Source organism: Thunnus maccoyii, chromosome 1 (assembly GCF_910596095.1).
Source record: "Thunnus maccoyii chromosome 1, fThuMac1.1, whole genome shotgun sequence".
NCBI classification, from domain to species: domain Eukaryota; kingdom Metazoa; phylum Chordata; class Actinopteri; order Scombriformes; family Scombridae; genus Thunnus; species Thunnus maccoyii.
Window position 1 is genome coordinate 38,243,495 of NC_056533.1, and position 23,545 is coordinate 38,267,039.

General features: G+C 40.1%; 2 protein-coding genes across 3 annotated transcripts in view; both read right to left on the reverse strand.

The window, feature by feature from the left end:
• LOC121903436 (USP6 N-terminal-like protein) overlaps positions 1-14,878 on the reverse strand; it is a 34,634-nt gene extending 19,756 nt beyond the window's left edge. Inside the window, exons 1-2 of one of the 2 annotated variants that reach the window (XM_042420455.1) lie at positions 14,527-14,878; positions 4,547-4,620 (exon numbers count right to left, since the gene is read on the reverse strand). In XM_042420455.1, the coding sequence (XP_042276389.1) occupies positions 4,547-4,612 (66 nt within the window). In that variant the 5' untranslated portion in view covers positions 4,613-4,620; positions 14,527-14,878. Of the gene's footprint in view, positions 1-4,121; positions 4,183-4,546; positions 4,621-14,526 lie in introns of those variants that run through there. The other variant, XM_042420447.1, reaches the window with a different exon arrangement.
• A 2,825-nt stretch (positions 14,879-17,703) lies between these two features.
• The window catches only part of LOC121903275 (NLR family CARD domain-containing protein 3-like), a 28,066-nt gene continuing 22,224 nt past the window's right edge, over positions 17,704-23,545 (reverse strand). The window contains exons 6-9 of the mRNA XM_042420142.1: positions 21,224-21,397; positions 20,571-20,744; positions 20,302-20,348; positions 17,704-18,343 (exon numbers count right to left, since the gene is read on the reverse strand). Coding sequence (XP_042276076.1) covers positions 17,808-18,343; positions 20,302-20,348; positions 20,571-20,744; positions 21,224-21,397 — 931 coding nt within the window. The 3' untranslated portion in view covers positions 17,704-17,807. The remainder of the gene's footprint in view (positions 18,344-20,301; positions 20,349-20,570; positions 20,745-21,223; positions 21,398-23,545) is intronic.

Here is a 23,545-nt window from a genome sequence, read left to right on the forward strand (position 1 = left end):
TCAAACATCTGCATTCATGGTTTTCTAACTAAGCCTGTACACTGGCAGTGTCTCGACGCGTGTCAAGTCTTATTTCCCAGCACGTGTCAACTCTCCAGAAAAGCTGCAGTTTTATCACATTCAATTCACAGATCAACACATCCTGGCTACTGTTCCTTGACTATTTCTTCTGTCCTGTGTGTGCTAACTGGAACTTCTGCTCCAGAAAGAAAACCTCATTCTAAATCCCACTGACATTTGTAGCTACGCTAATAAGTCTTGTAACAGAACCTTTGTCAATTTCAGCTTCATATGTTTAGATAAAGACGGGCGTTTTCTGAAAAACCATCTAATACCGTTGTTTATTTCACAGGCTGAACTGAACGTCACAGTTCAACAGAGGATACTAGTCCAGGAGAGAATGGAGGGTCACAGCGAGTTCAGACATGTCTGTAATAACAGCAGGACAGAGAGGAGCGAACGCTGTGAAAGTATTTACACAGCACAGGTTGCAGCTGCAAACAGCAACAATGACTTTAGAGGAAAGCGTTGGGGAGTTTTATGGATACAGACAAAACCACGTTATGGTGACGTAAGTACCCGCACCGCTGCGGCTTTCTGTTTCTGTCTGTGCTCACAGAGTTAACTTAAAATCTGTAGTGGAGCCGAGTCGTCTTAGAATATGGACAGTAAACTCCAAAAACATGCTTTAAACTTTTCAGAAAGGCTACTGAAAGAAATGCTGAATGAGATATTGTATTGAGTTACAAAAACTAGTGACATCATGACTTCGACCTTCTACTGGCGTCAAATGAGAAAACACAGAACAGCGCTGCATTTTATTCTTTGATCAGACAGTTCCTGTTCAAAAACACGTCAGATTGACCTTGTGATAAGAACAGTTTGTCAAACTGCTATTTATGAGCTCAAATGTTAAAACAACAGTTAACGTTTGAGAACTTTGGCTTCTTTTTATATATTTTTTTAAAAAAGAAAACACGATTGAAAGTAAAGCATCAAAGAAAGCATAATTTTGGTTTCAGTACTGAAACCTCGGGGTTTAGTACTGGGACAAGAAACAAGAAATTTCAATTAATACCTAACCATCATGTGGAATTTGAAAAAATGTGATGCATTTGGGATTTTCCGATGTTGAAATGAAACTGTAGATTGTAGAACTTTGGTTTAAAAAAAGCCTTTTTAGTTGGATGACACTTTCTGAGATGCATCAAGGCAAAGCTCAAGACAAACCGGAGTAACTGGATAAATTATTATACTGTACTTTAAATATGTTGCCCCCATTTTTATATACAGTGTCATCGTGACATCTTTCATCTTTGTGACTGAAGATTGTCTGAATGTACCATTACACAGACGTGGACCAAAGGACGTACAAACTTTGCTTCCTCTGAATTAAGTTTAAAGGCGGCTGCACATCTCAGCTTTGTCCACCTGAACTGTATTTGCTCTCACAGCCTCTGAAATTATTTGAAAGCAAAATTCAACATTAACTGGATTTATTTTCAAGTCACTGCATTCTTGTTTGTTTGTTTTCAATTGACCTAACCCTAACCCTAACCCCAACCTCTAACCCTAACCCACCACTAACAGGCTGTATTAGTGTTTGTATTTCTTTCTTCATGCAATCCTGCTATTCTTTAGCTCAATGAACCAATTTAGTGGTCACAAACCCTCTGTAGGTTTTGTGTTTTTATCTGTAACAATCTACTTATGTAGTGTTCATTTTCTAAATGTATATGTGTGTAAAATAATAATAAAAATAAATGAATAAAAATGAAAAAAGTCACTGCATTCCACTGTAAAATGTAAAGATTTAACTTTTTATTAATTTATCAAAGACTGTGTGTTTTTTGTCATTTATTCAGCTGTTCAATACGAGTACAACCGCTTCAGGCTGATACAGTCGAAACATAATGTCTGCTGGCTCTAATCTGTTTTTACAGTCGGTGGAAGTTAGAGAGCAGGAGGTGTCAGGGGAAAAGAGGTGAAGCAAGATGATCTCTGAAAGCTGAAAGCACAGTATCTACTTCAGGCTGTAAATCTCCGAGTTGTCCTGGGAGTTGCAAGTCGTGGTGTGGGGTCGATCTGTTTGCAGCCCTGCTCTTCCTCTGTCCTCTCTACCTCGACATGTGGCTGGAAGCAGGCATCCAGACGCAGATATCTCTCTGACCGGGAGTTCAGCCAGCCGGAGGTCGGTGTCAAGTCAATCGCTGCACAGTGTGTCACAGCTGTTGCTATGGCTAGACAGAGCGAAACCCCCTCCACACCCGCCCCGTCATCGCCCCTCTGCTCCGAGCTGCTGAGCTAAATTTAACCTCTGGCTGCCACCGTCTCCATTCCCCCCGATCTGCATCAGCACGTTCACACGGCCGAGCTCCAGTAAACCTCTTGTCCACCAGCGGAGACGCGGAGCATCGGGCAGCTTTTGCAATCGTGAAAACTGATTCTTGATTCAATAAATAGAGAGAGGAGCGTTATATTTAGCTCAGTGCACTGTACACCTGCAACAATTAGTCGAATAATCAATTAGTTGATCGACAGAAACTTAATTGGCAACTACTTTGATAATCAAATAATTGTTTTGAGTCATTTTTAAAGGAAAAATTCTCTCGTTCCTGCTTCTTAAATGTGAATATTTTATGTTTTTTAGTGCTTTGTGACAGTAAACTGAACATCTTTGGGTTGTGGACTGTTGGTCAGGACTAAACAAGACATATTAGGTTGCAAGTTGGTGATCAACATTTTTCAGCATTTTCGATTGATCGAGAAACTAATCAACAGATTAATACATAATGAAAGTAATCGTTAGTTGCAGCCCTAGTTCACTGTGTGCCGAACAACTGACAAACAGTTCTCTGGCTGTCATTTACTGACCAACATCCCTGCTTCAGTGTTTTTGGTTTCTGGTCTGCTGGTCTCATGTGTTAGTGCAGTATGAGGTACAAAGTATTCACAAAATACTTCACCGTTGTCTTGCAGAGCTAATTATTAATTCATTAAACCTAAAATGCTTCACTTTTTTAAAGATGAACTACAGGATAACTGTAATGTGTGTCTTTTACCAACCCTTACTAACAGAGCCTCTGGGAATGATCATCATATATCATCAACAATTTCAAATACGCTGCATGTCTGTTCCCTTTCATCTATTTTTGTGAAGTTTTAAAGATGAACAAATAAACCACTTATGTTTAACACCAGAAATTCAATGAAACAGCACCATGAAAGAAACGGAGTTACTTTGATAAATTTTGTGCTGACAGTGTGCCAGACTCCACCACCGATCCGTCAGATTCACAGATACCAGGACGGTCACTCCCCTCCAGTATCTGTAAACTAAATTGACCCTGTCCACCCGAAGAAATCCCCAGAAAATTCCCCAGAAATCTACCTGGGGAAATGAGGTTTCTTTTATCCCTTACCCCGATTACAGAAAACAGGGTTCTTGTTTACATGACAGTTAAGAAATCACTATTAATCGAGTGCATGTAAACACACTGACTTCTTCTGTAATGGAGCTGAGTAAACTCCAGGAACACGTTTCAATGTCATGTTAAATAAGAAATTGCATTGAGTTACAGAAGCTAGTGGAAGACAGGAAGTGATGTCATGACTCTGGCTCTCTATAACAGCATGTTTTGTGTCCTGTATGATCTGCAGTTCTTACAGTAGTTCTCACATTCATTATGGCTCTCTAAAAGTGATGCATTAACATGTCCAGCTTTAAGATACTCAGTGAGGGTGATTTTCTGAAAACATGGTGATGATTCCAGTTTTCTTTCACTCAGCTGTCACTAGATGTGTGCAGGAGGCATTGGTTGTTGATCATGAAGGAGGCAGACGTCATCATATCCACTGAGTTTCAGTATTTTTCACTTTAGTAGAATGTTTTTCATGCCTGGTTTTAATAGTTAGTTTCAGTTTCAGTCAGATTTAATATCTCTGGTCATCATTTTCCAATCACATCAAACCACAAACAGAAACATATTATTACAGAACGTGTTATTAATGCACTTTGGCAGCACACTCACATCCACCCACACATATAAACACACTGTATTGTCCTCCTCACATGCAGAAATTCACTGCACACAAAGCTCACAGCACACATTTGAATTCACTCTTTTGTCGTGTCTGTTGGCTTTTTTAACCACAAAATCAACCGAGTGTGAACTCTTCCTCCTACAGACAAATAACACAACACAGGAGATAATGTAGCCGCGCTGTTAACACACTTCAAAGCATCCAAAAGCTGTAATTTGTGTTTTCACTCAACAATATGTTGATGACCGAGGATAGCAAGATGAACAGTAACTGCTATGAAGAGCTGGGATGATAAATTAATATATGAGGACAAAAGTACTTAAATATAAATATCTTTACTGTTGCTTTAGATGAGTAAAGTATCCAACAGATTGAAATACATCTGTGCTCTGGTACGAATCTAAAAAGATACCGTAAGAAAGCTTTGACTTTATAATCCATCTGGACTAAATAAAACAGACTGAAAAGAGACTTTGTTTGTTTGTTGGAAGCAGAAACTCACCGTAGCATATTTCAAGATGATGTCAGCACGTTCCTCTGCTATTAGAGTCCCAATGTCTTTCTTCATGTCAATATCTGCGGAGAGAGGAAGACAAGAACTGTGAGAATGGGAGAAAAACAACAACACAACACAAGATGACTCAAAACAACAAAAACACACCGCTGATGGATGTGGGCGACTGTACGCCACCAGGATGATCTGGCATAAAGCTGAAACACACTCTGCTATGCGATGACATCATCACGCAGAACAAACACAGCTGATCAGAGCTTTAGAAAAGATATCCTCAGACAAATGCAAATAACATGAGTGGAAGTTTTGTTTGTGCTGCATCGAAATATAATATTTTAAAAACTCAACAGCAGTGTAATAACAATGTCCCAGTTTCTCAGGGTAATTAATCCACACACAGAACAGTTTTAATTGGGACAACAGAGTTGCAAAGTGTGAGCAGCTGCTGGTTACAGAAGTGTTGAGGTCAGTTTATCGTTGGTCACTAATGCATTGTACTAAATGTTGTCCAACACCAGCAGAAATCAAATGTGTTGAGTTGTTCCAAACAACCAGTCAAAAATGAAAAGCCGGCCGTCATAGAGAGGTGGGAAATATTGTTTAAATACAAGACTGTCCTAACAAGAAAATCGACAAAGGTGGCCTAACTTCAAAGAAGTAGTAACTTTAACCCACAACACGTGTTTCTCTAACCTTAATAAAGTGATCATTTTAACCTAAACCATCATCTTTCCCTAAACCTAACCAGACCTGAACCACAGCGTTGTCACATCATAAAACATCATTATTGTTTAACGGTTTTGGAAAGCACAGACAAATAATGTTGTCCTGCTGATTACTGCCAATAGAGGCGCCAGATTAGAAAATGCTGCTATGTGTCGTTCTGGAGTCACATGATCAAACAACGTTTTGGTCGTTTAATTTGGAGGACTGGTTGTTAAATTTGGACAGCCTCTCCTGGAAGGCAGTCATAGTGTTCACATAAAAAGTGACAGGAATTGTTGTGTCAAGAATAAAAAACAAAGCTCGACAGATACGTTCACACCGTGACTCCTTTCTCACCTCCAACAGCTGGACTGTCCTGGATAACTCAACAATGCTGTGGGTTAAGTTATGACCAACAGTAACAACTGATAAAATCTGTAATAATACTACAATACTCATGAAAACACAAAAAATGATTTCTATAAATATTTAAAAAAGACTGGTCATAATATAAACCTATGTGATTGTTAGATTATCCGAGAGAGTCCTGTGTTTCTATGTTCAGTAACACTAAAGATATTGTTGAAAGAAAAAAATAAAATGGGAATTCAGAATGAGAACTCTGCTGGGTTTGTTAGACTCCCAACATCCAAGGAGAAAACATCCAATATATGAGAGCAACACAACCTTTCTGAAAAACCCAACAAAATTTGAGATGTTGGCTTGGACTCAGAGGTCTGGATCCAGGTTATGAGTGGGCAGCGAACTGCAGGTTTGTCCATCAGACAGAGAGAGATGGGTAACAAAGAGAGAGCTGTGTCCTGTGCAGGCTGCAGTAATATAAGCCTCCTGGGAACAATCAACCTGCCAGTGTTCATATGACTGATCCCCCCCCCCCGCCTCACCCACCCACCATCCAGCCTCCTACAGGACATCTGCTTCACACCAACACCAAGGTGCTGGGACAGGAAACCAGACTTTGATGGAGCATGTCATGAATATGGATGATTTCCGTCGCTGCAGTCATGATGTTGTGAATTCTGTGGAGACCTCTAAAGTCTCGTCTAATTGTAGTTCAGTTACTGTTTACCTACAAATCCCAGGATTCACAGAGAAGGGATGTTTTGTGGTAAGCCACTTCACTTTTGGCATCTTTTCTGCTATCTTAACGTCTGACAATATAAAATAAATAAAACACTGGAAAGGGGAGTTTTTCCTTGCTGCTGTTGCCAAGTGCTTGCTCATGGGGGAATGGTGGGTGTCTGTAAATTAAAGAGTACTCTATGTGAAAAGTGCCCTGAGATAACTTTTGTTATGATTTGGCGCTATATAAATAATTGAATTGAAAAGTTACAATACATGATATGATATGACATGTTGGGATATGATATCATAACATCTATCCGGGACACTTTTGTGTTTTTTAAAACAATACACACAATCCAGCCGGAGCCGGAGGGTTGCTGCTAAATCATCCCCAAACAAAGCGGCGAGGGTATTAATCCCACTTAATCTGCATTCTCTGTAGAGACCTACACCAGTGGCAGGACCCAGGGTGGTAATCTACTGTAAACACGCCACAGGACACGCAAACCATCTGGATTAAGAATATCTCCAAAGCGGGATTATGCAACGAAAGTCTGTTATTTCCCAAAGCAGGAAGAAAGGGAAACAAAGAGATCTGCAGACACGAGGCTGCGCTGAAGACAAGTGATGGGTGGATTTTAAGTTTGCATGGGTGGTTATCTAAAAGCATGAAAGTACAGCGATGTGGTCCCGTAAAAGCCCACATGGTTCCTCTGCTGGTTTAAAGTTTAATGGTCATTGAATTCAGAAAAAGCAGCTGACTTTGGAGCTGTGGCAATGATTTGTTCCTGCACTGACACAAAAAAAACCTTTATCAATTATTACATGCCTCTGTTTAATGCCAGAAATCATTCTAATCAATTGTTCAGGCAATTAAACGGGCATCACGGCTGCCTGCAAACTGATTGTCAAATGACAGCTGATATGGTGCTGGAAATTCTAAAAATTAATAATTAATATTACATGTTCAATATCAGTTTTGAGGCATTACAGTATTATAATAGTATTATAATTAGTGTTATAATCAAAAATGACTTCCTCAAAATACTGAAGCTCCTGATTCAGATCTATGAAGCTGATCAGATTCACATGTGGATCTAATATGAATCAAAGTTTAACTGGTAGATTATTAAAGTGACGTGAGGTGATCAGCTGATCATTTCTCCAGAGAAGAGTCTCCACTCTGTCAAACTATAAAAGCATTCAGCAACATTCAGACATTTAGCTAAAAATGAGAAGCTGCTACCTTTATGTATTATTTCTCTTTGCTAATAAAAAAGAGAGTAAAGATAAAAGTTTCAATACAAGATTCTTTAGTACGGCTGCAACTAATGATTATTTTCATTATCAATTAATCTATCTATTATTTTCTTGAATAACCGATTAGTCATTTGGTCTATAATATGTCAGAAATTGGTGAAAAATGACAATGCCAATGTTTCCTAAAGCCCAAGATGCAACCTAAGATGTCTTATTTTGTCCCAACCAACAACCACAACCCAAAGATATTCAGTTTACTGTCACAGAGAACTAAAGAAATCAGATGCTTTAAGAAACTGGAACCAGAGAATTTTAATTCAACAGTTTTAGATTTAACTTCTGGTGAATCAACGACTAACGACTAATCAGCACTAAAACAGTCCAAGGCAGGATACTAGGTGCTGCCGTTTTATGGAATAAGAAATATGATCAGCTGGTTAACATGCTTAGATTGGGTGTTGATTGGGCTACTACTGGTATACAGTTCAATTGTAATGACAAAATGTTTTTGAACATTTATACACCATATGAGTGTTACCAAAATAAGGATGAATATCTAGATAGATAGATGTGTTTTCTTTTATTTCTTTTTTTTCAGGACAATGCTTCCACATGCATCTATGTTGTTAGAGATATGAATGATCTCTTGCACTTATTCGCTAATCCCTTAATGCAGTTTTGCTCTGATGGTGGTTTGATCCTCTCTAGCAAGGTGCTTATGTCTGATAATAACTATACTTATATCAGTGAAGAAGGTTGGCACACAACCTCATGGCTTGATCACTGCATATGCACAGCTGATGCACACAACACTTTAAAAGCCATGGAGCTTAATTACAATCTGGCCACTACCAACTATATACCCTTTTCTATATTGTTAAATTTAGACAATCTACCTATGTTATCATCTGTGAAGAGTAGCATAAGTGCAGGGAACTTGGACTGGTCTAGCTTAGCCAGTTAAATGGGTAAATTCTGTTTCTGTTTGGTTCCGTGTGAGTAATGGAGTTTGACAAGGTGGTATTTTGTCTCCTTTTCTTTTTGACAGATCATCTATATGGATGATCTGTCAATGCAGGTAAATGGATGTAGAACAGGGTGCATGGTTGGTAATTCTCTCATTAACCATCTTATGTATGCAGATGATTTGGTGATTTCTGTCCATGTACTGCTGCTCTTCAACAATTATTGAGACTATTTTCACAACACGGTATAGAATTAGACATCAAACATAATGCAAATAAGTGTAATGTTATTATTTTCAGAAGTAGGGAAGACAGAAAATTACTATTTCCTGATTTCTTCTTGTCTGGCATTGCACTTAAAGTGTGTAATGAGGCTAAATATTTACACCATTACATAACCAATGATCTATCAGATGACGAGGACGTTTACAGACAGTGTCAAAGGTTGTATGCAAAAGCAAACATGTTAGCTAGTAAATTTATTATGTGTTAAGTGACTGTGAAGACACTGCCCACCTGTGGTGGTGCTACATAAAAGGCAGCATGTGGAGACTCACAGTGGCTTATAATGACAGTATGAAGTTGCTGCTTAAAGCACCAAGAAACTGCAGCACAAGCCAAATGTTGGCGTGAATGTTGGCGTACCTACCTGCTCTGCTGTAATATGAAATCTTATATATAGATGTATGTATGTGGAGGTCATCTATTATTTCAGCCTCAACCAACCCTGGACTGAGCTCCGTCAGGTTCTCATCTAGAATGTGGAACCACTGACGTTCCAGCCTCAACGCAAATGCCTGATCATTGTTGAATGTCTTGTCTTTTTTTCTTTTTTTTTTTTAGATATCATGTAAAATGTAAAATGGAGCCGGCTACCTGAACCCATCCGCAGGAATGAATACCTGGTGAATCCAAGCACCATGATGTAAATCAGAAAAAGAACACAGATACAGGCAGAGACATGTCATCAATTACAGGGTTTTCCCTGCCTATCTGGCTCAAAGATGGGCCACTTTTGTATTACTGGCCGCTGCCTTTATTGGAAATTCCAGCATGTGATGTTGGAACGAAAAGGCAGAACTCAACTGCGATGGCAGTGCAGCACCTGGACAGTCTACAGGGCACACACACTGGAGTTATCTTGTAATTCATCTTCAAAACAGGCAGCGGTTGCAAGCATGTTTTGATTTAATGACTAAATAATAACCTTTGCAAGACCAACATGAAGTATACTGCAAGCTTTCTACACCATCACTCAGTGATTTACGTTAGTGGAGCAGCAAACTCCAACAACAACAAACAAGACCAGCTGACCAACACACACTGCAGCATTAAACAACAGAAACCAACTCCGACGTGAAGAAAATAACTCAGTCCTCAGTCTGTTTCACCTCAAAACCCTTTATTTTTCATCTCTTTGGTATAAAATTTAAATCCCTATGGAAGCGCACAACACTCTAAAAATGTGCGTACAAACCATGTATGCTGCACCACGCATGTTCTCCAGCATTTTGCCACCTTTGTCTCAAAAAATACCAGGGAAAACCCTGAATTGCTTCATCAATCTGCACCGTTCTCATGATTTGAAAACGTAGCAAAACAATAAACAAGATTTGGCCATACTCCTGGAACATCTCTGCATTGAATTCTGACGTTAAGTCACCAAAGCCCAAATCACCACGTCGGTGACGTGTGTCATGATGCAATCTAGGACCAGCGACCAAAAGTGTAACCACATTTCTGTCATGATTGTCAAAAATCACACAGCGTAAAGGGGACTTTCTGAGGAAAACAATTCAGGATTAAAACTGCACTTGCATGTCATAAAACAACCTGCACATAACACACTTTACCACAAATTTACCAAGCAAACAAACCAACAAAAGCACAAAGATTCAAACCAACATAAAATATGGACACACAAAATAAACTGTCCAGCTGTCTGCATGACATTGAAGCATGGATAAAAAACACTAGCTTAAATAACCATGAAATGAAGCTTAATCTGTGTCTGTGTTTGAATGTAGGTTAACCAGATTAAATAATTCATTAAAGTGGAAGATGTAGCTTCCGTCTGATAGACGGTCAGTGACACAGTTAAAGCACAGTGAGGAAGATGGAGGAGCTTCATCAGCAGCACTGCTACACTGCTGCCAGACTGATACATCAGACTGATGTCAAATTTATTTTTAGCCTCGCTCGCTGCATGGCCTTAGAGATGTTAATGTCAGTCCATCCAACAGAAGTTCCCAGAACCTGAGGTGAGGTCTTCAAATGTCTTGTTTTTTTCCAACCAACAGTCCAAAACCGCAAAGATATTCAGTTCATAATGATATAAAACTGACATATCAGGCAAATCATCCCTTTCTGAGAAGCTGGAACCAGAGAATATTTGTCTTTTTGTTTGATAAATGACTACAATGTTTAATTTACTATGCAAATTATTGTTAGTTTAACAATCTTTACAGAAAATCTAATACTAGTCATTGTTGGGATTTGGAGTTTGAATCTTTATCCAGACCACTTAAAAAGGGTCTTCAGATCTTGTTGAACTTTTCACTAGTGCCAGCTCACTCAAACAAATCCTTCAAATTAAACAACCAAATACATGGTTTGACCATGTGACTCCAGAACGACGGAGCATTTTCTAATCTGGCGCCTCTATTGGCAGTAATCGACAGGACATCATCATTTGTCATTTGATGTTTTATGATGTGACAACGCTGTGGTTGAGGTCTGGTTACGTTTAGGGAAAGATCATGGTTTGGGTTAAAATGATCACTTTGTTTATGTTAGAGAAACATGTGGTGTGGGTTAAAGTTACTACTTCCTTAAATTTAGGCCGTCTTCGTTGTCATGGCTACAATAATAACCACGGGGTTAAGGTTAGGGGATGATCATAATTACGCTTTTTAAAAAAATGTCCCAACTCATAGTTGGAAACAGGAAACGCGCAGCGGTCTCCTGTGGAAAAGTCCACTGTTGGGTTAATGCCTCCCCCTCCTAATGCGGACTTTGTCTAAATTTAAGTTACTTGATTTTCTTCTTTACTCCGGTCATAATTTTTACAGCCACCAGAGGGTGTCTGTCACTTAAATGCAAATACATCTCGTTTTGGGGCACTCGCAATTTTATTTTGCATCTGTTTAGTTTTCTTAAGTTCAAGGCATGTATCCCAAAGTCTTCCTCTCTCTCTTAAAGCTGGTGCACCTGAAAGAGTTTTCTTGTCTCATGATTGGTTACAAGCTCCTGTATTCTCATATTTAAGCAACTAGTTTTTGGTCAGTTCCTCATATAAATATCAGCACCAGAATACTGATGGATCACAAGATAGATATTTGAGATACTTTAGATACTTTGACTTTGGGTGTGTAATGTTTTGACCCAACAAAGACTGGATTTCAATTCTGTCAGCTGAGATTTAAAGCATCATACATCTGTTTATAGTAGTAGAAGTATAAAACAGAATCTAACAGATCAGCTGCAAGGGCTCGTGAGGAAAGGCTGATAGCCTGCAGAAGCTTTAAATATGAGCTGTCATCTGAAGCATATGGCAGCGGCTGCATGTGGTCAGCGCACTAAATCACAGAGGAGCTCTGGCAGGAGTCCCAGTATGAAGGGTGGAGGCCCAAACTGGGAGAGAGCAGAGAGACTGGACGGCAGCTCTTTACTCTACCTGACAGATTAACAGACACACATTTAGACGGTCTCCAATGATCTGAAAATCTGACTTCATCAAACAAACTTCATCACAGAGTTTGAGACGGTCGTTTATGGTCAGAGGTGTTAAAAGGGTGAAAAGCATCATTTTTATACTGCTATAAATTCAAGCTACTAAGGTTGGAAAAACATGAACTCCAGCAGTCAAGTACTTCAGATTTTACAAGTTATCAGTATTCTGTAATAAACATGCCGTGCTGAAAATAAGCGTGAATAGAATGTTTATTTGCATGTAGGGCTTGGCAATAAGATACACCTATTGCAATATAAAATTTAAATGATAAGAAAATTAGAAACTTTGATATAACTGCAATAGGAAACATTGCCTGACAATGCACAACAGCCTATCAAACCACAGGAACAAAGCTATTTATAACCAATCATATGGCAGTGTTTTAAACAGCCCAGGCCCACTGAACAGTTGGTTGACTTATCTGAACAAACCACATGCGCCTGGCTGTGAAGCCAATTTGACAAAGTGGCCAAACCATGTAATTACAACTTCCAGGTCCCCGTCACATGACGCACACTGGCCCAGAAAGACTTTTTCCCCCACAGCCACTGCTGTAAAAATTTTGAATAAATGTTTCTGAATGAAATGACTCGTTTATTATCAGAATTTGATCCATTCAGCCCGATAACATTTGGAAAGTCTAGAAGAGCCGCACTATTAAATTTTTTTTATTTTTATCCCCATTCAATTGAACGAGGAGCCAACAGCTTGGCCAACAGAAGTCTCCGCCAAGCTGGAGAAGGGACTCTACTGAGCATGCTCTATGGGTCCAAAAACGCAGAAGTGTAAGGAAGCCCAGGGAAACATGGATGACTTTTTTTGGCTTCATGCACCACTGAGCAACTTTGATAGGAATGAACGGGCGCCATAGCATAACATATTCAAATCTCAGAAACAACTGTCAGTGGCTGAGTGGCATTGTGGGTAATGTAGGCGCCAGTTTTTGATAAAGATGAAGAATGTGTGGAATTAAAAAGACGATATCTCTGGTTCTGCTGCATTGATTGTGATCCTTTTAAAAAAAAAAACAAATCTGTGGAGGTTTTTTAATACTTGACTTGAACTTGACTCAAAAGACTTCAGGGACGATGATCCAACCAAAGGATCTCCCCAAAATCTGAACACGCAGGACTGGAAACTGCTATCATTCTAAATGTGATTGACAGGTCTTTTACATGTTTACATCACTACTGTTATTATATATATGAGTTAGAAAAGCTGACTTTATCTTTTCTAGTATGGCTACTTTATAAAACCAAAAATTTGATCCTCGTAACTGTAATTCTCAGTCTTTGTAAAGCATGTTGGTCAGCATATGTTGTTTTTAAATGTGCTCTATGGACAGATTGATTTGACTTGTCTACTTTGTACATCTTTTAAACTAAAAATATGAATGTACCTGTAATTTATATGTTTAAAAATGACTCAGTAATGGCCTTTATTTTCACCTCATACATCCACAATGCATCCTTAATTATTTGGAAGTGGTCAGATTAGCCTGCTCAGGGGCACCAGGGCAAAAGTCACCTGTGAATTGTGTCCAGCATTCATCAGCTGGAATATTACAGGACACCAGATTTGCTGTGTGGTCATTTAAAACAGAAACGTATTGAGGAATATACACAGTATCTGCATAAAACAGGGAACCTCTTCAAGACCAGGTATCATGTCAGGTGATGTTGTGTTTTAGTGGTGCATATCCCCAAATTCCCAAACTAAATAACCACTCATCAAATTGGGTTTATTTTTCGGTTTACACACTTTCTTTTTTTCCTGAATTGAAATAATTTGTTACAGCTGAGCCTGAACTCTGTGTGTTCTGTTTTTGTGTAAATTAGATATTAGCTGTTGTTAGAAAACAATGCTGAACAACTTCAGTCTGTTATAGCAGCAGCAGCAGCTCGGAGCTCCCAGCAGGCCTTCTGCTGCTGCATCACTGTTTCCATCAGAGAGGACATGCAGCCTGCATCCAGGCAGGGATGTCTGCAGGATGCTCATCCAGTCTGCGGACGGTAAAGACGCGTTTCACTCAGATCCGGACGGCTTTGAGAGCACAAAGTGTCATTTTCTGATGGTAAACAAACCCGCAGCCTCCAGGAGGATGAGCCGTGATTTCACGGCGCTGTAGCCTCACGCGAGATCTTTTTATTCTAATGAGAATAATAAACAACAGCAGGGGAATCAGCGTGAAACTGGAAATAAAGAATAGTAATAATTACCGTGTTTCTCGAGTGTATTTCTGCGCTATCCGTGCAGCAACACAGCTCCGGTTCCTCTGGGCATTCTCCGGTGAAAGTGCAGCTCCAGCAGAACAAACCGCCGGGCTGACAACAATAGCCTCCCTCCCGTCAATCCATAGGTTACCATCAGACAGCGCGCGCGCGCACACACTCACACACACACACTCACACACTCACACACACATGCACACGGGCGAGCGCACGGGACAGAGGAGCTCCTGGTCCAGGATCCGAGCAGCGGCAGCAGCGGAGGCGCACTGAGCAGGCGCCGCAGCGTGGCACCAGTCAGCCGAGTGAGAGGGTTCAGATCCGGCCTTAAAGACACAGAGCAGCTGCCTCCCGGCACACACACACACACACACACACACAGAAAAACACAGAGCGGCTTATTACGGTTTCTTCTGCCGCCATCTGCTGGAAAGATACAGCAGTGCAGGGATCAGAGGCAGAGATGCCAAATAGGCCAACATCCAACATAGATTTAAAGGTTTCAATGCTGTTGTTTTTTTTTCATTTATTCTGTCTGATTTTCATAGACAATCATCAATCACATCAAACTTGAGTTGTATAGCACCTTTCATACAGGTTTGTGCAATTCAAAGTGCTTTACAGAAGACTGACAAGCTGATAATAAGACGGGACAAATGCACACAAGACAGATAAAAATGTAATATAACCAATAAAATATATTAAAATAAAAAGGAACTGGACAAAACATCTAAAGGACAATGACAAATAAGATAGATAAGAGAGAATAAACATTTGAATTGAAATAAATTATCAAATAAAATAAATAATGCCCATAAAATATTGTAATGAAGAGCCAGGACAAAGGTTGGTTTTAAATTTACGTTTAAAGATATCAACACTTTCAGCTGCTCTCAGTTCCCTGGTTCCTCAGGAAAAAGAGGCTCAGGAGGTAGAGCGGGTCATCCACTAATCACAGGGTTAGCGGTTTGATCCCTATCTCCTCCTTTCCTGTGAATAATAAATACTAACAACTTTGCACACACAGTCTGATATTAGCACAGAGATGAGCAAGTAAAAGAGAAAACACCAAATTGGAGCCACAAAACAGCACAACATCCAAGGAATTTATCACAAAAAGCCTAAAATAATCCTGATTTTCTTTAAATGAAAAATCTTGTCTGCCATCAATATTACATCCCAGTAGGAGTAATGGGAGACCTGGTCCCAGGATGAGCACCCTGGCCAGTGATCATGATGCACTTTGTTCAGAATAAATGATCGTCCTGTAAAGCAGACGGCCACAACTGACTGCTAATCTATTGATGGTCTTTAACGTTTATCACAACTGAACATCGACCTGTTTAACATCAGTGAAGTTTTCAGCTCATCAAAGGCTTGTGATCAGGAAGTCTGTGGGAAAATAGTCACATTATCACACTGCAGTTTTACCATTATATATCAGTCAGAAATAAAAGTGCACATTCTGTGTAATATCCTTTAATCAATTAATGGTTGTTGAAAGAACCTAAATAAGATGTAATGTTTTACTGATGTGTTTAAAACTATAGTTTGCAATTTGCACGTCATAATTTATTTTCTAATACACTACTCTCCTCTGCTCTACACGTGCCTCAGTCAGTCTGCTCTAAAACATTTGCAGTTAGCCCAAAATGCAGCAGCCAGACTTCTTACCAGAACCAACCATGGGTCCTACATTACCCCTGTTCTTGCTTCCCTCCATTGGCTTCCTGTAAAATTCAGAATCAACCACAAGATCCTGCTGATTACGTATAAGGCACTCCATGACCTTGCCCCTAGCTACTTTTGTGACCTCCTCGTTCCTCATACCACCTCTCGACCATTATGGTCAGATTTTGCCAAGTGGTTTTTGTCCTGAGACCAACATTTTGTATGATAGCCCTGGGACAACAACTGCCTCAACCAATCAACATTTGTGATGTCATCACAGAGAGCCCTGCTGCCGATGCCTGCAAAATGAAAAATAAATAAATAAAAGGAGGTAAAAACGGCTGTGGAAACAGTGCTATGCTCAACATGAAAGTTTTAAAATTTACTTGTTAGTTTACACTAGTCTGCTACTACAGGTTTATTATATGTAGATATTAAAATGCATATTTGCTTTTTAGATTAGCGTTTTTCCACCATGGAAGTAAACTGACATTAGCTTGCATTTGTGAACTAACAGTCAGCCAGGTTGCTACCAGCCAAAACTGATGAGCATTACTATATTTTTGGCTCAAATTGAAACAATCTAAAAGTAATATTTAGATGTTGATATTTTTTATAGCGTGCCTTGGGTTAGGGATACTCTGGGCAGTTTTTTGGGTAATTTTGCAAAAGCAGATATCTCAACACTGTAGCATTTATTATATGGTCATTTCTTGTTTCACAGATACATTATGTAGTATATATTTTCTCTACAACTCATTTTAATTCCTGTGTATGTGCCCTGTCATGTTGACCAAAAAGTTACCTATTGTATGTTCTCAAGTCAACATTGCTTTATTTTGTGTTTTAGTTACTCCACCATTACTCCACTATATCTTTACATAGCAAATGAATGTTGTATATCGCACCTTTAAAGATATCCACACTTATATATTATATTCAACATAGACTAACTGGCCACTTTATTATGGCAATGGAAATGGCAATTTTATTTATATAGCACATTTCATTACAAGTAAGCTCAACGTGCTTTACAATGGAAAATTAAAATATAAAAATATAGGCATAAACATGAGAACACAGGTAACACAACAAATATAAATATAAGAATATAAGCACAAGTAAAATGCTGTAACTGAATCCATGAAGCATACACCCAATGTACATTAAACATACCACACAGCGATTAAAAACCCCAAAAATCAACACAGTCAAATAGAATGTGTGCCCTATCACATAGATGCACATATAACCAAATGTACAAGAAACAAGTGTTACCATACGGGGAGACACACACACACACACACACACACACACACACACACATATGCAGTATTAGGGACACCTGTGCAATCTAATGCAATCCAGTACAACAGCTCTACCGTAAATTCCACTTTTACAAAGATTATGCATTACATTTATTGACATTGTCAGAAAGGTGATAATTCTATTTTATGTTAATTATTGAGATTGTAGTGGGTGGTGGTGTTCCTAATATTTGTCCACCCCATTAACATACATGGGGGACAATGGTGTGATAAAATACATGTTTGATTTCAGCTTCTGAACACAGTTTCTGTACATAGGAGAGACTCTCCCTCCTACAGAGGACACAGAGATACTGAACCAGACCAGACTGCAAACCCAGCATACAGAGGCTGAGTGAATGTGGTGTTGAAGGTGTGGAGGTGGATCAGTGTGTCAGAGGAGACTCTGTAGAAGGACAGAGTGCCAGCAGGACAGTCCACATACACTGCTACTCTGTTAGAGGCAGAGGAGGAGGAGGAGGAGGGCATGGATGTTCCTATCTTATTGTGCCAGACACAGTAACTACCATCTTCAGAGCAGTACAGACTCCAGGACTGATCATTCCTTCCAAACTCACAGTCATCTTTGTCTCCTCTCCTTCTGATTACTCTGTAAGACACTGATATATGAACTCTTCCTCTCCTTTCGACCTCCCAGTAACAGCGACCAGTCAGAACATTTCTACACAGCAGCTGAGGCAGGCCGTCAAATCTGTCTGGATGATCAGGATATGACTGATCCTTCTCCTCATTTGTCACCTTCCTGTTGTTGTCAGACAGTTTGAGCTTTCTGTTTGTTGTGTTTGTGTCCAGTTCCAGATCACAGGCATCTGATGGAGAGAACAAGACACAATTAAACCATTCAATCTTAAACCATCTCCATGACAACTGAGCAACTCCATCCACTGAGGAAGGCCATGGCATGTAAATGAAAGCTTTGGAAATGCAGAGTAAGTCAACCTTGTGATGAGAATTTTTTTGCCAATTTTAAACTAAAATTTAATTCCAACTGCATCTGATGTTTCTTTAAATGTAAATTCAACACTTCAGTTAGAACACTGACAGTCAACACTTTTAGTATTTTCATGGCCAGGCTCTCTGGGTGCAACCTCGGCACACCTGGATCCAGGTGCTGATCAGAGAGAATACATCATCATACATTATAGATGGATGTGTTGGAGGCTGTGACAATCGTGGCCAATCACACTCGCTACTTTCATCCCCTTTTAAACACAGCTTTTCCCGTCATGATGCACTGACAGTTTAGGAATCCTACAGTTTTCCTCAGAGGAAACTTGTTTCTGTCTGGGATGTAAAAAGTTTAAAATATGAATACAGCAGCTAAAATATACTGCCAAGAGCTGATAATGACTCTTTGTAAGTTGAATTCACTTCTCTGGACATGTTGATGATCATCGTTGATGACATCACAATAACCACCTGCAGTTAAATACCTCCATATCTAGTTTTTGCATGTTGTTTTTTTTATTTCCCAAATTATTTTTAAAGTTTAAATCCTATTAATTTGACTGTTTTGCATGCAAAAATAACCATTATCCTGTTTATGATTGGGGTTTTTAAAATAATACACTGTTCCCACTTTGAACGCTGCGGCGGCATGACAGTAAGGCCCAAACTGTGACTCCAGCTGCTGCGACTGTTTGATAAATACAGCTCATATGTTTGGAACAGAATGTGTCACATCTGCACCTAAAAAACAGGCAAAATGTCTTAAAACATCTGACCCTCATTTTCTAAACACATGGACCTTCAGAGAACATAAGAGAACACAATGACTTCTATCAGTCAAACTTGTGAAGTACAAGCTTACGAGCAGCACCTGAATGTAACAAAACTCTCTGTAATATGATGGACCCAGAAGACACAAAAGTAGGCCCTGATCAGACAGAGCGAGGCGCACCGCACTGCCTTTTTTGTGGAAGCCTACAATTTAAAAAAAGATCAGCTTCCTGCATCTTTTTTTAATTGTTGCTGGGCAAGCAATGAATCTCCTGCCCTTAGTCTAACCATTATTTTGCTTTGAAGTAAACTCACTCCAGGCCTGCTGTTTTCTGTTTAGATCATGGTAACTACAGTAGGTAAAGTCCTATAGCTCTGGGTATCCAGCAACAGCCACCACCAGTTTGTCCCTGAGTGGGCAAGCAATGAATCACCTGTCCTTAGCCTAACCATGATTTTGCTCTGAAGTAAACTCACTCCAGGCCTGCTGTTTTCTGTTTAGATCACGGTAACTACAGTAGTTAAGTCATATAGCTCTGGGTATCTGGCAACAGCCACCACCAGTTTGTCCTTGAGTGGTCTGGTTATCTCCACTTGTTGTCGTCACCACCACAGAAGGCCTGTCTCTCAATTCATCCAGTTGGACAATAGGAAAAGACATTAACAATGTTGGGCGCTTTTATGCTATGAATAGAAGTTTTTCCAACTCAGTGTGCTCAAGGCACTTAGAGAGGAAAAAAAGTGAGGCACTCAGCAACACAAAAGCAGCGAGCAAAAAACTTCACTCTCAGTGAAAACAATTACAAAAAGCTGACCAAGGCTGCTACAAAGTGCTCTGTCTGATCAGGGCCGTAGCTTCCTGTTAGCTCGACTCTTCGTAAAATGTATTTATTACTTTTGTTGGACCCGGATTCTAACATCTTTCCAGCCATACTGACAGAAAACAGAAGCTAAATCCTGAATAAAATGTGTCATTGTACTTCAGTCCAACAGTCTAGTGCAGCATGTGCAGCTATGTTCTTATGAATCAAACTGAAAACACACTTACACTTCCTCAGACCAGGTTTCAGTGTCTGCAGTCCACCATGGTCCAGCCTGGAGGAAGAGACAAAGTCACAATCAACTTCATACACCTTCGCTCATATCCACCATTTAAACATGAACCAGAGTCCCTCAGTTAGATGAAGTGTCTGTTGATCTGTCCATACCTGGGAGTGTTAACCTGTCTGTCCATACCTAAGTATCCTCTGTCTGTCCATACCTGAGATTGTCCACCTGTCTCTACATACGTGAGAGTGTCCATCTGTCTGTCCATACCTAAGAATGTCCAGCTTCCATAGTGGATCCTTCAGTCCAGAAGACAGCAGCTCCCCTCCTGAGTCTCCTGGATGATTGTAGCTCAGATCCAGCTCTCTCAGATGGGAGGGGTTCGAGCTTAGAGATGAGGCCAGAGAAGCACAGCCTTCCTCTGTGATCAAACATCCTGACAGACTGAACACACAGATGATCTGAGTTTAAGGTTCAATCATGTTTTAATTGGGCAGAAGAAATGCCTTTAAAGTTAAATACTGTTCCACAGCAGTAGTAAAGATACTAAGAAGATTTAATAAAACTTTACTGATGTGTTATGTAATTATATTGTTATTGTATATCATTATATATTATTATATTGTTATCATATTATTCATTCCAATGATGTTCCCTGTGTGACTGCAGTAATTTAATTAGCCAACTTAGCATCTTCCATCTATTTCTGCCTTCAGCATATGAATGTGTGTGTGAATGGTTGAATGTTGGCATGTAGTGTAAAGCACTCTGAGTGAACAGAAGACTAGAAAGGTGCTATATAAATTCAGTCCATTTAACATTTACCATTATACTAGATTTTTATGACTGTATGCACATTGACTCTTCATTGAATATTAAATGACTCTTCAACTTTACTTTAAATTCATAGTAATAAAAATGACCCTAGAGTTTCCAGTCTGCAGTGTGGACTCTCCAATCCAGCAGACAGCAGCTTCACTCCTGAATCCTGCAGGTTGTTGTCACTCAATTCAAGCTCTCTCAGATAAGAGGACTGGGAGCTGAGAATTGAGGACAGAGCTGCACAGCTTGTCTCTGAGAGGTTACAGCCATTCAGCCTACAGAAGAATCAGCAGAACAAAAGAAAACAATTGAAAACATTAGTTTTCTTCCTTGTCAAAAAACAAACAACTACATTAATCTGGATAGTTCTGTGTGCATGTACAGAGCTTTGTTGGAGGCTTTGACCACTGGCAGCAGCCTCAGAAGAGCATCCTCTGACGCAGAGTATTTCTTCAGGTCAAACACATCCAGATCCTTTTCTGATGACAGTAAGATGAAGACCAGAGCTGACCACTCAGCAGGAGAGAGTTTATCTGTGGAGAGACGTCCTGATCTCAGGTACTGTTGGATCTCCTCCACTAGAGAACGATCATTCAGTTCATTCAGACAGTGGAACAGATTGATGCTACTCTCTGCAGGCAGATTCTCACTGATCTTCTTCTTGATGTACTCGACTGTTTTCTGATTGGTCTGTGAGCAACTTTTTGTACTTCCTGTCCGTGTCAGCAGGCCTCGTAGAAGTGTCTGATTGGTTTGCAGTGAAAGACCAAGGAGGAAGCGGAGGAACAAGTCCAGGTGTCCATTTGGACTATTTAAGGCTTTGTCCAGAGCACTCTGGTAGAAACGTGTTGATTTCCCTCTGAACACTTCAGACCACAAGGATGTTGTTTTTTCTTCTGCCATTAGATTGACTCCAGAGTTGATGAATGTCAGATGGACATGAAGAGCAGCCAGAAACTCCTGAACGCTCAGATGGACAAAGCAGAAAACCTTTTCCTGGTACAGCCCTCTCTCCTCTTTAAAGATCTGTGTGAACACTCCTGAGTACACTGAGGCTGCTCTGATATTGATGCCACACTCTGTCAGGTCTGATTCATAGAAGATCAGGTTGCCTTTCTGCAGCTGCTCAAAAGCCAGTTTTCCCAGAGCCACAATCATCTTCTTACTGTTTTTATTCCAGTGTGGATCTGTCTCAGCTCTTCCATCATACTTGATGTTCTTCAGTTTGGTCTGAACCACCAGGAAGTGGATGTACATCTCAGTTAGAGTCTTGGGCAGCTCTCCTCCCTCTTTGCTTTTCAACACATCCTCCAGAATTGTAGCAGTGATCCAGCAGAAGACTGGCATGTGGCACATGATGTGGAGGCTTCTTGATGTCTCGATGTGGGAGATGATGGTGCTGGCCTGCTTCTCATCTCTGAATCTCTTCCTGAAGTACTCCTCCTTTTGTGGGTCAGTGAAACCTCTGACCTCTGTCACCATACCAATACACTCAGGAGGGATCTGATTGGCTGCTGCAGGCCGTGTGGTTATCCAGAGGCGAGCAGATGGAAGCAGTTTCCCCCTGATGAGGTTTGTCAGCAGCACATCCACAGATGTGGACTCTGTAACATCGGTCAGGATCTCATTGTTGTGGAAGTCCAGAGGAAGTCGACACTCATCCAGGCCATCAAAGATGAACACAACCCGGAAATCTTTGAACCTGCAGATTCCTGCTTCTTTGGTTTCAGTAAAGAAGTGATGAACAAGTTCCACCAAGCTATACTTTTTCTCTTTCAGCATATTCAGCTCTCTGAAAGTGAATGGAAATGTGAATTGTATGTCCTGGTTGGCTTTGCCTTCAGCCCAGTCCAGAGTGAACTTCTGTGTTAAAACTGTTTTCCCGATGCCAGCCACTCCCTTTGTTATCACGGTTCTGATTGGTTCATCTCTTCCAGGTGAGTCTTTAAAGATGTCCTCACATCTGATTGTTGTTTCTGGTTTGTCTGGTTTCCTGGATGCTGTTTGAAACTGTCTGACCTCATGTTCTTCATTGACCTCTTCAGTCCCTCCCTCTGTAATGTAGAGGTCTGTGTAGATCTGATTCAGAAGGGTTGGGTTTCCTGCTTTAGCAATCCCCTCAAACACACACTGGAACTTCTCCTTCAGGTTAGACTTGAGTTTATGTTGACACAGTGCAGCAGGAGTTCCTGAATGAACAAACAACAAATTAATAGAAAGTCTAGAAATCTGAACATGTAAGTGTGTCTGTATAGTTTTTCCTCCTCCATCAGTTTTATTCAGCTCATCAGTGCAGTCTCTGATCTGATGCAGATGTGTGCAGCATATATACAGTAGAGTTTGATATATAAACCTCTCCCATGTTGCCTCCATTTCCTCTCCATCAGGTTAAATCTGTGAAAATCCTCTTACTGCTCTGCAGA